Source organism: Medicago sativa, chromosome 5, assembly GCF_051527215.1.
Source record: "Medicago sativa cultivar Bolivia chromosome 5, Bolivia_mono, whole genome shotgun sequence".
In the NCBI taxonomy this organism is placed as follows: Eukaryota; Viridiplantae; Streptophyta; class Magnoliopsida; order Fabales; family Fabaceae; genus Medicago; species Medicago sativa.
Window position 1 is genome coordinate 58,851,955 of NC_140753.1, and position 13,701 is coordinate 58,865,655.

At 33.1% G+C, this 13,701-nt stretch overlaps 2 protein-coding genes across 13 annotated transcripts; both read right to left on the reverse strand.

Moving 5' to 3' along the window:
* Positions 1–3,321: 3,321 nt before the first annotated feature.
* On the reverse strand, positions 3,322–5,668 carry LOC146923527 (uncharacterized). The gene is made up of 3 exons (XM_085708695.1): positions 5,011–5,668; positions 4,435–4,538; positions 3,322–3,682 (listed from the first exon to the last, which is right to left on the reverse strand). Exons 1-3 carry the CDS (start codon positions 5,578–5,580, stop codon positions 3,421–3,423), a joined length of 936 nt encoding a protein of 311 aa, XP_085564821.1. The 5' UTR covers positions 5,581–5,668; the 3' UTR covers positions 3,322–3,420.
* A 1,257-nt stretch (positions 5,669–6,925) lies between these two features.
* On the reverse strand, positions 6,926–12,963 carry LOC146923528 (B3 domain-containing transcription repressor VAL2-like). 12 transcript variants are annotated; one of them, XM_085708691.1, is made up of 13 exons: positions 12,887–12,957; positions 12,117–12,283; positions 10,959–11,040; positions 10,754–10,855; positions 9,976–10,616; positions 9,511–9,607; positions 9,225–9,399; positions 9,069–9,145; positions 8,876–8,960; positions 8,535–8,809; positions 8,392–8,438; positions 8,022–8,089; positions 6,926–7,690 (listed from the first exon to the last, which is right to left on the reverse strand). In XM_085708691.1, exons 2-13 carry the CDS (start codon positions 12,227–12,229, stop codon positions 7,158–7,160), a joined length of 2,295 nt encoding a protein of 764 aa, XP_085564817.1. In that variant the 5' UTR covers positions 12,230–12,283; positions 12,887–12,957; the 3' UTR covers positions 6,926–7,157. The 12 variants fall into 12 exon arrangements, with proteins under 12 accessions (XP_085564817.1, XP_085564820.1, XP_085564818.1 ...); XM_085708694.1 differs by lacking the exon at positions 12,887–12,957 and adding an exon at positions 12,645–12,726 and having other exon boundaries at positions 8,903–8,960; XM_085708692.1 differs by lacking the exon at positions 12,887–12,957 and adding an exon at positions 12,611–12,726 and having other exon boundaries at positions 8,903–8,960.
* Between the last annotated feature and the right edge of the window lie 738 nt (positions 12,964–13,701).

The following is a 13,701-nucleotide window of genomic DNA, read 5'->3' on the forward strand; positions in this document are numbered from 1 at the left end:
ATCTAAAAAAAAAAATCTAAAAACAGCTTCAAATGAGAAGCTGTTGAGAGCTGCTTCTTAAAAAATAGATTTTTTTTAGAGGAGAGAGAAAATATAGATCTAAAGATTGAACTAATACCCGCAGTTACACGCCCGAACCAAACCCAGTTTGATGGGTTTTCCCCGTTTTGACTCGGTTTGGGTATGAGTATGGGTTTTCCCCGATTTCAAAACACGGGTATGGGACGGGTAACGGGTATATAGGTACCCACCCCGAACTCATACCCATACCCGTCCCAAATGTAAAAACTTATTTTATGTTGATATGTCATGTTATTTTATTTGATAATTGTCATGTTAATAAAAAGTACCATTGATATTTAAAGGATCAACTAAATCATTCCGTCTAACAAATGTTAAAGTGAGCATATTGTTGGATAATGTATTACAACGTTGCTCTTGGGGATGCAAAACCCGTCCCCACCCCGCTCCATTGCCATGCCTAGTTGTATGTATCCAAACAAACTAAATTATTTAAAAAAAAAAATTATTACGGTAAACAAACGCAAAATAGATTCTGATTTTTCATAAAATCTCTAAAAAATAATCTCTAAATTATTTTATGTCAAAATCTCTTTTATTTTAATCCGTAACAAACGGGCCCTTAGTTGAATTGAGAAGCGGTATTAGTCAGTGACAGTTCAAAATCCTATAGAATTAGATAAAATCGGGTTGAAACATTAAAAAAAAAAACTTTCTATTTTTTTAAACAATTGTGTTCTAAAATTGTGTTTAAAAAAAACATATGAATTCAACATTTTAATATTCCAAATATGTTTTCCAAAAATTAATTTTGAAATAATTTCAAAAATAGAGTGGGCCAGTGGAGTGTGCATTTTATTGTGAAAGTATTTTAGTTTTTTTTGGATGTGGAGATTTGTTGTCCAAATGTTGGGTGCAACTAACAACTCCCTTGATGCAACGATTTCTGTTTTGACAAAGTTGCAGCCAAACCTTATTGAATAACTAAAATTGTCATTGTAAAGGAATGTTCTTTGTTGTTCTTAAAAGTGAAGAAAAATGCATTAGATAGACGAAATGACAAAGTCATTATAAACTCACACATATAAGTAAAGACATTGGGATTCGAACCTCGATCATGATGTCCTACCTAACAATTTCAACATTTTACTAGTTGAGCTAGGACTTGTGGACGAAAAGTTTACAATTTACTCTTTAACAAATATTTTGTTTGACTTTTAAAAGAGTCAAAATTTATTATAGAAACGCATCATTGATTTTGACATATTTTGTCTCAAGAATTAATTTTAATTTGAAGCTACAAAAGGAAGCTTTTGATTAATTAAAGAAATGATTATTACACTTAAATTTATTGTTCAACTTACGCTTTCATGAATGTATCAAAACATAAATCATTTTATCTTCAACTCACTTTTAACCACAATAAATTTTACACAATCAATTCATTCAAAATCAATTTTTGTCATTGCACAACCAAACAAACACTTATACTGAATATTGATTAAATTTCATGCAAATTCCCCCAAATCATGTGGGTCTCATAAATTTGGTGAGATATATAAGAATGTTAACCAATAAAAGATACTATTTTGGAAAATATGTTTTTTTAGCAAGAAAAATGTATATTAAAGAATGAGTTTTTAGCATTATTCTATCTCGTTAATGACACTTCATTTGTAAAAGGGTACTCAAGAGTAGGGATGGCAATTGGACCCAGGCCCTATGGGTACCCGCAAAAAATACCCACAATGGGTAGGGTAAAACCCCGCATTTATGGGTTTGGGCACGGGTCCGGGTAATACCCACAAATTTAAATGGATATGGGCACGGGTAAGGGTACTATACTGCCCAGACCCGCAACTCCGCATATACATATCTATATAATATCATAAATAATTTATTTATTTTTGGTGTATAATTAATTTATTTGCTAAGATCTTTAAACCTAAACTTAAATTTAAACCAAAAAACTGCTTAATACAATAACAACTCCATCATGCCGGTGTACAATTTTTTAGGAATATTTTTGATGTTTTTTATTTGACTAAATACTATGATTCGTACTATTTTATGAGTTAATTTTAAAAATTTTGGACTGTAGTTTTATTTCAATTGTGATGTTTTTATTGTCTTTTCATAGTTAAAGTGCGGGTAACGGGTGCGGGTATGGGCGCTTAGGTACCCATAGGGTATGGGGAAGGGGACTAAAGTTGTTGCCCACGAGGGTACGGGCACAAGTACGGGTATTTTTTTCAAATGCGGATATGGGGAAGGGCACTGTAGTACCCTATCCATAGGGTATCCATTGCCATCCCTACTGAAGAGTGCTAGAAACCCACTCTTTAACACACTTTGATGTGTTATAGTGTCTTGCTAATACTCCTCGTTATCTTTTTGTTGTGACCAATTCGGATGACCTATATGAATAGGAAAATACTTGGGTTCATATAATGTCACCGTGACATTAAATCTGGACCACACAAAGGTGTTGTGTTGTGTGGCCCAGATGTGTTGTATGTGTTGTGTGGCCCAGATGTTGTGTGGCAATGTGTGTTGTGTGGCCCAGATTTAATGTCACGGTGACATTATGTCACCCAAGTGCTTCCCATGAATTTAGTAGAAGAGTAGTACCAAATGATGTGGCCAATATAAAATTAGTGTGGCATGTGAATTTTAACCAATAAAATAAAGTGCGTGTTAAATAATGTGTTGTTATCTTTATTCAAAAATAGTTATTATTAGGTAGGCTTGTGAGATAATACGCAGTTAAGATAACCAAAATTGAATTCTTTTAACTTTATTATCTTCAAAATTTAACATTTGTTTCCTTTGCAATTTTTAAAGAACAACTATTTTTTCTTTTCTTAAATTATTATATCTACTGCACCTAACCGTTAAGATTAATCTCTCAAAATGAGTGTGATTAAAGTATTGCTATCTCTCAACATATTTTTCTCCATACGCACAACTTGTAGCACATACGTAACAACTTTCCTTAATACTCATATACTACCAAGAGGCAAAATGAAGGGTATAATAAGTCAAACAATTTTGTTATTTACAATGTGTTTGACTATGTATCTTGACATCATATACAAGTGTGTTTTGTTATATAAATATATTGTGCTGATGTTGGATTTTATTTTGTAAAAATACTTTATTTTTTTCTCTAACTTGAATTTAGAAAACAAGATCGCATGGAGATAACATATGAATCAATAATCTTTCAAGTAATAAGCTAAGAACAAATTTTTGTCAAAAATAAAAAGCAAAGAACAAATTGAATTAAACAACATCCAATAAAGTGAAACACAAATTATTATTATTATGAAAGACTATCTCATGTCTCATGAGAAACTATAAACTATATAGGATATGTAAACAAATTATTACTCTTGTTTAAAAAGGGAGGTTATTGTGATGAGGAGAGAAAGGAGAAAATGTGTTGGACATGACAAAAGAGTGTTCATTGTTACTACCAATAGCATGAGGGCTTCTTGGTGCTATAGGACTTCTTGATGTTGAGTTTGCCACTCCACTTTGACCATATGATCTTCTACTTCTCCTTGGTCCTTTCTCTGCACACATAAGTTCAGCTTGCTTCATTGTAGCTGAGTACCTCCAATTGCAACATCCTACCTTTCCTGCTCTTTCTATGTACCTGTGTGTCACATACTAAATTAATTAACAAAACAAAAAAAAAAACCTTATGATAAGATAAATTTTGTCACGAATCTAGTTAAAATAGCTAGAATTGTTGAATTAATAATAAAACCAATGTTAAAGGCTTGTTGAAGGGAAGTTGTGTGGATGTATGTTGGTAGAGCCTAAAAATTATCTCATTAGTAAGGTGTTTGGACACACATTTCCACCAAAAATCTTAAAATATTCAATCCATTGATTAGTGTTTTGGAGTGGACTTTTTGGTTGGTTCAAATCCAATATCATCTCCATCAAACTATATAAGTCTCCTACTATCACGTATCAATATATGTCTCATTCCAAACCTCTCAGACACCTCAATCATTATACTAACTTGAACGTCACAGTATTTACAAATACATGCTCGAGTGTTGACAAATTCTCATCCCTTAGCCTCAAGTGGTGTTGTTCGTTTTGATACACCAAAATGTCACACTTTGACGTAGACATTTGATTACTTTGGTGTGTAATGTGTACTATAGAATTATTGTTTTCTGAATGAGTACAAATTAAAATTATATCAAGGGGACGGCAAACAAAGGCCTAAATGCCGTCTCAGAGCGTGTAAACTATCTTAATTGGCTTATAGCTACCAAACAAAATAATATTCTAATCGAAATATTATTTATTTTTTTAAAAGAATTCTACTCGAAATATTAACATCCAATATAAATAATGGATATATATCAAAGGAAAATTGATTAGATATACCTTTGGCTGAATTTCAATCCAAGGCATTCTATACATTTTCTTCCTTCTACCATTTCTCCCATTCCTATTTTCACACATCTGCTGCAATAAACTCTACCGCATACCTGCATACCCCACTATCAATCAATATATAATTGCTAAAAATTGATTAAGTCATGCAACTATAACAAAACTATAATTTAAAAATCATGTAAGTCACTAAATATCTATTACAATGAATTTATTGAGGAAGAATTAAACCACCTATCACACAAGTACTTTAACAATATTACTAAGAGTACATCACCCCCTTCCCAATATTCTTTTTATAATCGGTTAAAATTCACATAGATTTCATCAATGAGAACGACTCGCATGACATATAAAATGATAATATAAATTAGAGAAACTCATATTATTTGTTTGTTTTTTTCTCGGTGGATCAGTGTCCAACGTGTTGTGGGTTAAAATAAAAGCTACAATTTATAGTTTCTACTAAATCACGGTCCATCAACGTAAACCAAACATATAGATAATTTCAACCAATTTAACAAAAAGAAAATTGGAAAGAGAGCATGAGGTAGGTTGTTGACATACCAAACATCTAGTGCGGAAGATATAAACATAAGTGCTACAAATGGTACAAATCTTAGAGTGAGGAATCCCTGGTCTACGTCGTCCACCACTAACACCACCTCGTCCAGAGGCCATACTCACATCATCGTAGCTTAAACTATACGCTGAACGATCATCTCCACCGGTCCTTGACCGAGGACTTTTTGTACTCCCATTTGCATGGCTAAATTGAGGAGGGTCATGAACATGTACAAGCACATGCTCGCGATTCTCCTCGATTCTGTGGCCAAATTGACCCCACGGCGAGTCGCCATGGCCAATGTCATGATGATGGTGGTTGTGTTGGTTGGAAGCTTGCAAACCTTTGCTAAAATCAAGACTAGGTATTTTAGCTAGTGAGGATGAAGGTGACAAATTGGCCCTTGTTGGTACATTATTAGAAACTTCGGAAATAGGTTGATTTGTGGTTGTTTGATTTCTATTCTCTGATGTGTTCACATTAGCAAGGTCTTGAAAAGTAAGGTTAACTGATTCATCTGGGATTCCTAGGTACAAAGTTTCAAGATCAAGCAAAATTGGCTTCTCATCCATTAGAATTCTAAGTTTAAGGACATGTACATTTGATTAGGCTATAGCTATGAGTTATAATATAGGATTGTAGGATTATGTTCTGGCTGTAGATAAGACTACGATCATAACTATATTATACTATATGATTATAATAATTATATTATATATGATGTTTTTAAGGTAAAGGGTGACAGAAAAGGATGTTTTAGGCGTGTTAATTTTGTCACATTGGAAACAAAGACGATCATATATGGCCAAACATTGCAAGGCCGGTCGAAAATTAAAATGTTTAGCTAAGAATACCTTAGATTCAATTCAAAGATACTTGTTGGCTGTTGCCTTTGTAAGAGACATTAAGTCAATTGTTTGAAAAAGTATACTATATAAAAAAATAAATAAAATTGGAGCTGAGGTTGATATGTGACTAAGTTCATTTTTCTACTCCCAAACTACTTTTTTTCCTTTTTTTTTAAAGTGCTAATATAGATATGACATATTTCCTATAAACGATGTCCTCATATCGGCAACAAAATTATGCTTATCGTGTGATCTGAGTTGAATCCTTATTAATTTGACCATCTAATCTAATGTTATGTAATTTGGCTTCCTCTTTTTCATTACCTCAAATGTATTTTGTCTTACATTCTTGGCTCTGTTTTAACCGCCTAGTATGAGATTCCATGTATGTGTCATTACATAGTACATATGTAAAGCTAAAATACAAGGGATATTCTGGCATATATTGCATAAAACTATATACAACCTGTATATTTACTTAAACCAATGACTATTAGGGTTGCTATTAAGAAATTTTATCGTCCAAACATTAAAAAAAGCATATTTTCTGCTGATGAAACAGAAAAATCAATGGATAAAATTTTGTAAGAGTTGTGTTATACACATCAAAATACAAACATCATATGTAACACAATATATGTTTATCTCTATCTTTTGATTTTTATCGACTTAAACTCTTGTAAAAGTTACACACACAAACCAAATGACATTATCCTTAAAATAAAGTAATAAACAAATGACACCATATTTGACTTTAAAATATCATAACTCAATTTTAATGAATTCTACATGATACTACAAGTTTAACATGCATGGTTCAGCTTAGAGTACACAATTTCCTAGACTAACCATGTTAATAATCTCTTTAGCATCAACACTTGTGATCGAATATGTGTGCGGTATCCATGTTGTTTGTCTCAGTGATTCATAGTTGATAAGAAGACACCTGATGGAAAACTTTCTTGTGTTTATATTTGATTCATAGAAAGAATAAATTTTCAGACTCATTTTCATGGACAGGAGAAACCTAAAATAAAATACTTGAAAGATAAACTAGAACAAAAATCACTTTAACTATCTAAGAAAAGAACCATCTTTACCATTCCTTTTGAAAAGGAAAGTAAACCAACTAAACTGTGCAGTTAAGGAGAAATATAAAATTGGTATGCCACTACCTAATCTCTTCAATTCTGCCTCCAAAATGAAAAATGAAGTAAAAATGAATGTAATCTGAACTTCAGTTGAGAATTTAGTCTAAAACTATGTTCATAATCTATTCCCCTGCAGTTGTTTTAATATGACTAGTCATGCTTTGGCCTGTTATATGTATCAGTTTCCATTTCTTCATGACTGGGATGAGAATTCAAATCCAATTGTCCCGCAGCACTAGGCTCAACAACCTCAAGCTGACCTCCATTTAGGCTTCCCTCATCCGTCGAGTGACTTGTATCTTGTCTCGTTACACCACCACTAGTACCTGCTTCATCTATATGATTAATTTGATTGTTTTGGTCAGCAACTGCTTCAGATTCTAATTGGTTTTTCTTCTTACGCATCGTAAGGCTCTTGAACCGGCGCTTAAGAGTCTCACAGGCAAGGCAAGTGCATGTCGGGTCATGTTTTCCCTGTCCACTTGGTGGTTGAATGCACACGATACAAGTGCATCCAGGACGATGCCTCGGATGTTTTGTGGTGATTCCAGCTGACGACGACTCGTCAGGGTCAGCAAGATTATTGCCTAAAACTGCTGCATTGGCAAGAGCATCTAGGCCTGAAAGCTTGTGTTCTTGAATTGACTTGCTCTTTTCAGCAATTTTTCGCTTCTTTTTAGAATCTGCGGAAGATCATACACATCCATAAAATATAAGAATTAATTAAGTACTAGTTATCAAGGACTGCTTCAGTGCTTTGGAAATAACTTTAGGAATATGATTCAATGAATGAACATTAGACAGCAAGCACAGAATTTAACACGGATTATATCATTTATGAAACCAATCCACACATCCCAAAAATATTTAGATATATGTAAAACATTTCACACATGCACGAAACAGAATGATCATTTAATCAATTTTACTGAAGCATCAACCTCTAACTCTGTTCCGATAAACATGACTACTACAGAGCATGTATAAATAAAAAAAACGATAGCAGGATCGTACCTTTTTTGGTTCTTTGAAGACTTTCTTGTTCCTTTGGACCGAGCTGGTCTGATGCAGAACCTGAAGACCTGAAAAACCATGGTACATAATAAGAATAATTACGATATACTCACTTCAATCAGTAGAAGTTCAAAAGCACCGAATAATGTTGACCTGTCTGCATCCCAAACATTTGAAATAGGACTAAAGATAATAATATAGTTCAAAAAATATTGACTGTTACTTCAAAGATACTCAATGAAAATACCAATATATATTATAAGATATTTTCATATCTTCTAACTATCATTGTACATATTTGAAGGCATGAATAAGTGATCAACAGCATATAAAACTGATAGTGCTAAATGTGCAAGGTATATAATCTTACCCTGATGGAGAGGCACTGGTTTTAATCTTTCCGAAAACCGGGGGTTCCTAAATGAAACAAATAAAAAACATAAGCCAGGTAACAGAAATTTGAAGATGATTCTCCAAAAATCCAAAATATATCATTCACAGTTTCTCACTTACATCATATTCTTCAAATACTTGGTCCTCAATTGTTACAATATTTGGCTTGACACTAGGCGGCGGACAAAGAAATTCTTGTGCTTCTTCCCATGTAAGTCTCAATTCCATAGCATCTTCGCTATGAATGTGCAACCTCTTAGTTTTCGTCCCAATATTGCGAGACCTCTTCTTCTCTGAAACTGAAACCAGTTGCTGCAATGGACCATTGTTCATTTCCTCCTCACTATGTGCAGTTTTAAGCCAATCAGCAGTTCCATTACCCAAACGCAGATGTTCTGAATGTCCATTTAAGTAAGGTTCCCCGTTACCTTTCATTGATTGAAGAAGATTAGAAAAACTACCTAATGAGTTCAAATTCTGAGGTGCACCAGAAAAGTTTGGATCCTTTATCGAAATGCCGTTAGAATGAGAAGATGTAGAGGCATCCTGTTTAAAGATAACCCTTTAATTATATTTTCAAAAATAAGTGAAGAATATAAACATGTTATCATCTGAAGAAGCTAAAGATAGTAAAACTGAAAATCATGTCATAACCTGTGTAACAACAGAAGTCAATGACCTTCTAAAACCAAATAGAAATTTTTTCCCAGGATCTATCCGACTAAATGTTACTGTAACAAAAAAAAAATTCATATCAATTGAAGATAACTTTAGATGTGAAACAAAATCATGACGTAGATTGACGTATACCAGTATCACCAGCATTTAATTGCAAGGACTGTATGCAAGGGGTCACACCCTCCAATACATACATCCTACTGTTGTTATTAGGCCAAAATCTGAACTGAAAAGTCCACTCGTTCCCCATTATATCTTGGAACTGTAAAGGAACACCTTCTGATTGCAAAATACGAGGAAGAAAAGCCTGAAATTCGTATACCAATTTGTCATACATGCCGCAATTACAGGGAAATGTGTATTTCTTTAAAATAAAAAATCTTCTATAGACAGAGTCAAGATAAACATCAAAGTATACCTCAGCACACGCTTTTGGGAGCACAAGACGACCAATTCGACCTGCATCACTCGGACTTAACACCTTCTCAAATAAGGGCACTACAGTAGACTTCAAACTGAGATAATAATGTTAAGGGAAACTGTTGATGAATCAACTTTGCATGTTTAAATAATAGACCAAAATACTAAGGGCTTGTTAGGATTGACTTATTTGAGCTTACTATTTGCATAAGTACTCGTGATAATATTTGAGAGAGTTTATCGAAACAGCTTAACGGCATGTCCACGAGTTGTTTTCAGCTTATTTCGATAAGTTCTCTAGGATAGCTTATGAAAACAACTTATAGCTTATATGAAAACAGTTTGACTTTATTTTATCTTAGTTTCAAAAACAGCTTATACATAAGCACTTATATGATAAGTATTTATGATATAAGAGCTTATTAAGTTGTTTATCCAAACAGAACCTAAATATAAAGGATACTCCCCCGACAATTTCTCCAGCTCTTGATCAGTAATCCTTGGCCAGTATCGAGAAAGTAACTGATTTTTCCCCTTCACATCAGCAGGTGGCCGGCGTGGTGGATGAGAGATCATGCCTTTATTTGTTTCAAGACTCATGGTAATTCCAGTCTTTGATAGTTGAGCCAATATAGACTGAGATGTTTGCCCTTGTTGAAAATGAGAAGATGCTTTACCCTCAAGTTTACCTTCTCCAATCTCAGTGGCCAACGGCAGAACAGAATTTCTTGATGAAGTTCCTAGAGCCATCTTTAGTGAAAGCGTTTCATCTATACTTTTAGTCTCCCATGTTGGTCTATTATTTTCCAATGCAGTAAATGCTGTTAAAGGACTAGAATGTTTCATTACATTCAAAAATCTTGTATCCTCTTTGTTGAATTGACACTTAACTTCTTCGGTCTTTGGACCAATACATGAAACCATGCCATCTCTTTGAGCTTGCGACCAACGGCTTGATTCACCGACTTCACCAATTCTACACAACTGCATAAGGTTTCCTTTAACAGCTTGTTCCACCAGTAGTCTACCATCAATATGTTCACCATATCGATCACTTGCATTGTTTTTGGTCGATTGAGGGAACCTATTATGATTTTCAGTATCCTGTATCCATAGAAAAACATTCAATGATAACATGAATCTGTAAATTTATGTGTCGGTATCACAATGGCGGAGAATCAAATAACAAAATTTCGGGTTCGAAATCATTATACAGAAATGAATATTCAACTTAACCTTACCAGACAAAGCTGGGAGGGGTTAACACAGGCAACACAACTTATACCACCGAAATCAAGGTACTCGAACGAAGACTTTGATACTATACATCCACTGTGGATAGGCTGCAAAAAAAAAAAATCAAATAATATATTTCAATATCAAAGGAGAGAAAGACAAGGCTTAATGAGTATTTAAATAGTACAAAAAATCAAACATAAATTTTACCTTGCTGCAATTGCTGCATTTCCTCCATCCAGTTTCATGACGGTGGAATTTATCACAGAAAAGTGAATTCTCATAGGCAAGTCTAAACACACAAGAGTGATAAATTAAGAATCCGTAAGCAGGGGATAGTCAATGAATAAATCATTACTGATAAAAAATTCTAGACAGTCAGACTGCTTAACAGCAAAACCTAAACATATGTTTGATTTGAATAAGCAAAAAATATATTTTTACCCTATAAATTGCAACATGGACTTTAAAGAGCTGAACCTGACTTACTAACAAAACCAAGAAACCTCAGAACAAAAGCAGGTAAAGTAGCATCAGACTGAGAACAGCAAGATCAAGTTTTATTAATCCAATTTTTTTTTAGAAAACTCGGTATAATCCCAATGACCGACTAATCCTAGGGGTCCAATCCCACCGTCCAATTGCGGGGGGCCCATTTAAAGTCAGAGCAAGACTTTGTATGGACTAGCCCACCAAAATTGGCATCAGAGGGAATCAATCCCGAGACCTTTAGAGGAGCACAAAGTAAGATCCCAAGCCAACACCGCTAGGCCAACCAAGTGGGTACACATTAAGATAATCATTTGCAGGAAACAGCATCATGAGTTCAAATACACAAATGTAGACTGAACAGAAAGGGTACATTACTTAAACTGATGGTTACGTCCCGTCTTAAATATAAGTAAAAGTTGGTCAAAGAAAGTTGATGTATTTGGTCTACATCAACTTTTTCTGAACAACTTTTGCTTATATTTAAGACCGGAGTATCACGCTGTCAACGAATCTCAGTTCTTGGATGAAAACCGAGCATTTCATATTTTGATTTCAACTTTAAAATACAACTTTAAATATGAGTGGTCTGATCATCATTTTCATCCAAAGGCTGAGATTCAAACACGCATAAATGCACAGTTACAGGAAATCCCTGAAAACCCCAGAAAAGAAAAAGGGTTGAAACTTTTGACTATTGACTAACCCAACATGAACTCATAAGAACACTCAAGTCAACCTCAAATCCCAAAATTATTAATTTGGATCAAAACAATAACATCAAAGTCAAAACCCCAAAATTATAACATTGTGAAATCAAATTTCTGATAACATTTCAGCTCAAGTAAAAGAGAGATAAACTAAAGAAATGAAATTTACCCGCATTTGTTGCAGAGTTTGGCAAACCCACCAGAGATCAAAGACCACCCTTTCTTCCATTCACCAGTTGAACCTTCCTTACAATAATTATTCATACACACTTCAACCCCCATTGAACAAAACCCAAAATAAAATCAATCCCTCTCTCCCAATCCAAAGTCAAAACCCTAGAAATCAAAACCCAAAAACCTCAATGTTAGTGTTGAAATCAAACATCAATTAATTTCACTTCACTAAAACAACCCACTACAACAAGAAAATAAAAATTACATACAAATTAAAATACCAGTTTCAAGATTCAAGATTCAAGATTAAAACAATAAAGAAATTATAATAAAAACAGAACAAAACAGAACAACATAAACAAAAACTAAAACTAAAAAAAAAAAAAAAAAAAAAACCTTAAAAAAAACTATGTAGTGTGTTGTGTTGTATGTGATGTTACAACCATGAACCATGCACATAGAAAGATAGAGATAAAAGATGGTGTTTACGTTAATTGATGGAAGATTGGTATTTGACACTAACATTGAGAAAAAAAGAGAAAAAGTGAATATGATGAATATGAATGAAACATGGTAACCGTAATTACTGAGAGAAAGGGTTTATAGAGAGAGAAAGAGATAGTGCATGCAAAATGCTTATATATATAACATACAAACACAATACACGCACGCATAGAGATAAAGATTGTGCAAAATGCATGCATACTCATTCATTATTATTGTTGTTTCATAAACCATAATAATAATAACAATAACACCGTTTACCTTACTTTCAGGTTTTTCTTTGTCTCTTCTTTTCTGCTTTTCAACATAAAAACCTTTACCTGTTTGCTACTGGTTTTCTAGGTTGACTCTCGCTTGTTTTTGCCTTTGGTATTTAGAAGATATTTTATTTGGAAATAAAAAAAATTAAGTAAATAAAGATATTATATTTTTATTTATGTAATATATTGATATGGTAATTAATTATAATATTGAATTAAAATGTTATTTTTGGTATTTAAAAATTTTGGATCGGAGAAAGGACACTCCGTACAAATATCGGAAGAACCGTCTGATTGAGAATTTACGGTGAAGTTTACGTGTAATCTACTAATTATAATATAAAAATTTGGACTAGAATCCAACTCATACGGTGAAGTTTACGGTAAATTAAATATATTTTTAATGTAAGAAATTTTAATTATTTTTTATAAAAAATATTAGGAAAAGAGAAATTATTATTGTTAATGGTCATATTACAACCGTCACTATGAGATTTTTGTTAGATTAATTATTTAATTAATCTCGAGTAAGTAGTTACTAAAAAATAATTATTGATGAGTAAGTAGTTACTAAAAAATAATTATTGATGAATTGACCCAAGAACACTGAATGATGGTAAATGATCTCTTTCAACTTAATCATAGGTCATGAGTTTGAATTTAGTCTTAAGAATGCAACAATGTTAAATCTTTTGAAGAAAAATTTTGTTATCTGGTTCTATTTTACTTACTCGAGGGATTAATCTTTATAGTTACGCAAAGAAGATAATTAGTTCACATCCAAGCAAATTATTGTTGAAATGTATGTTTTTAAAT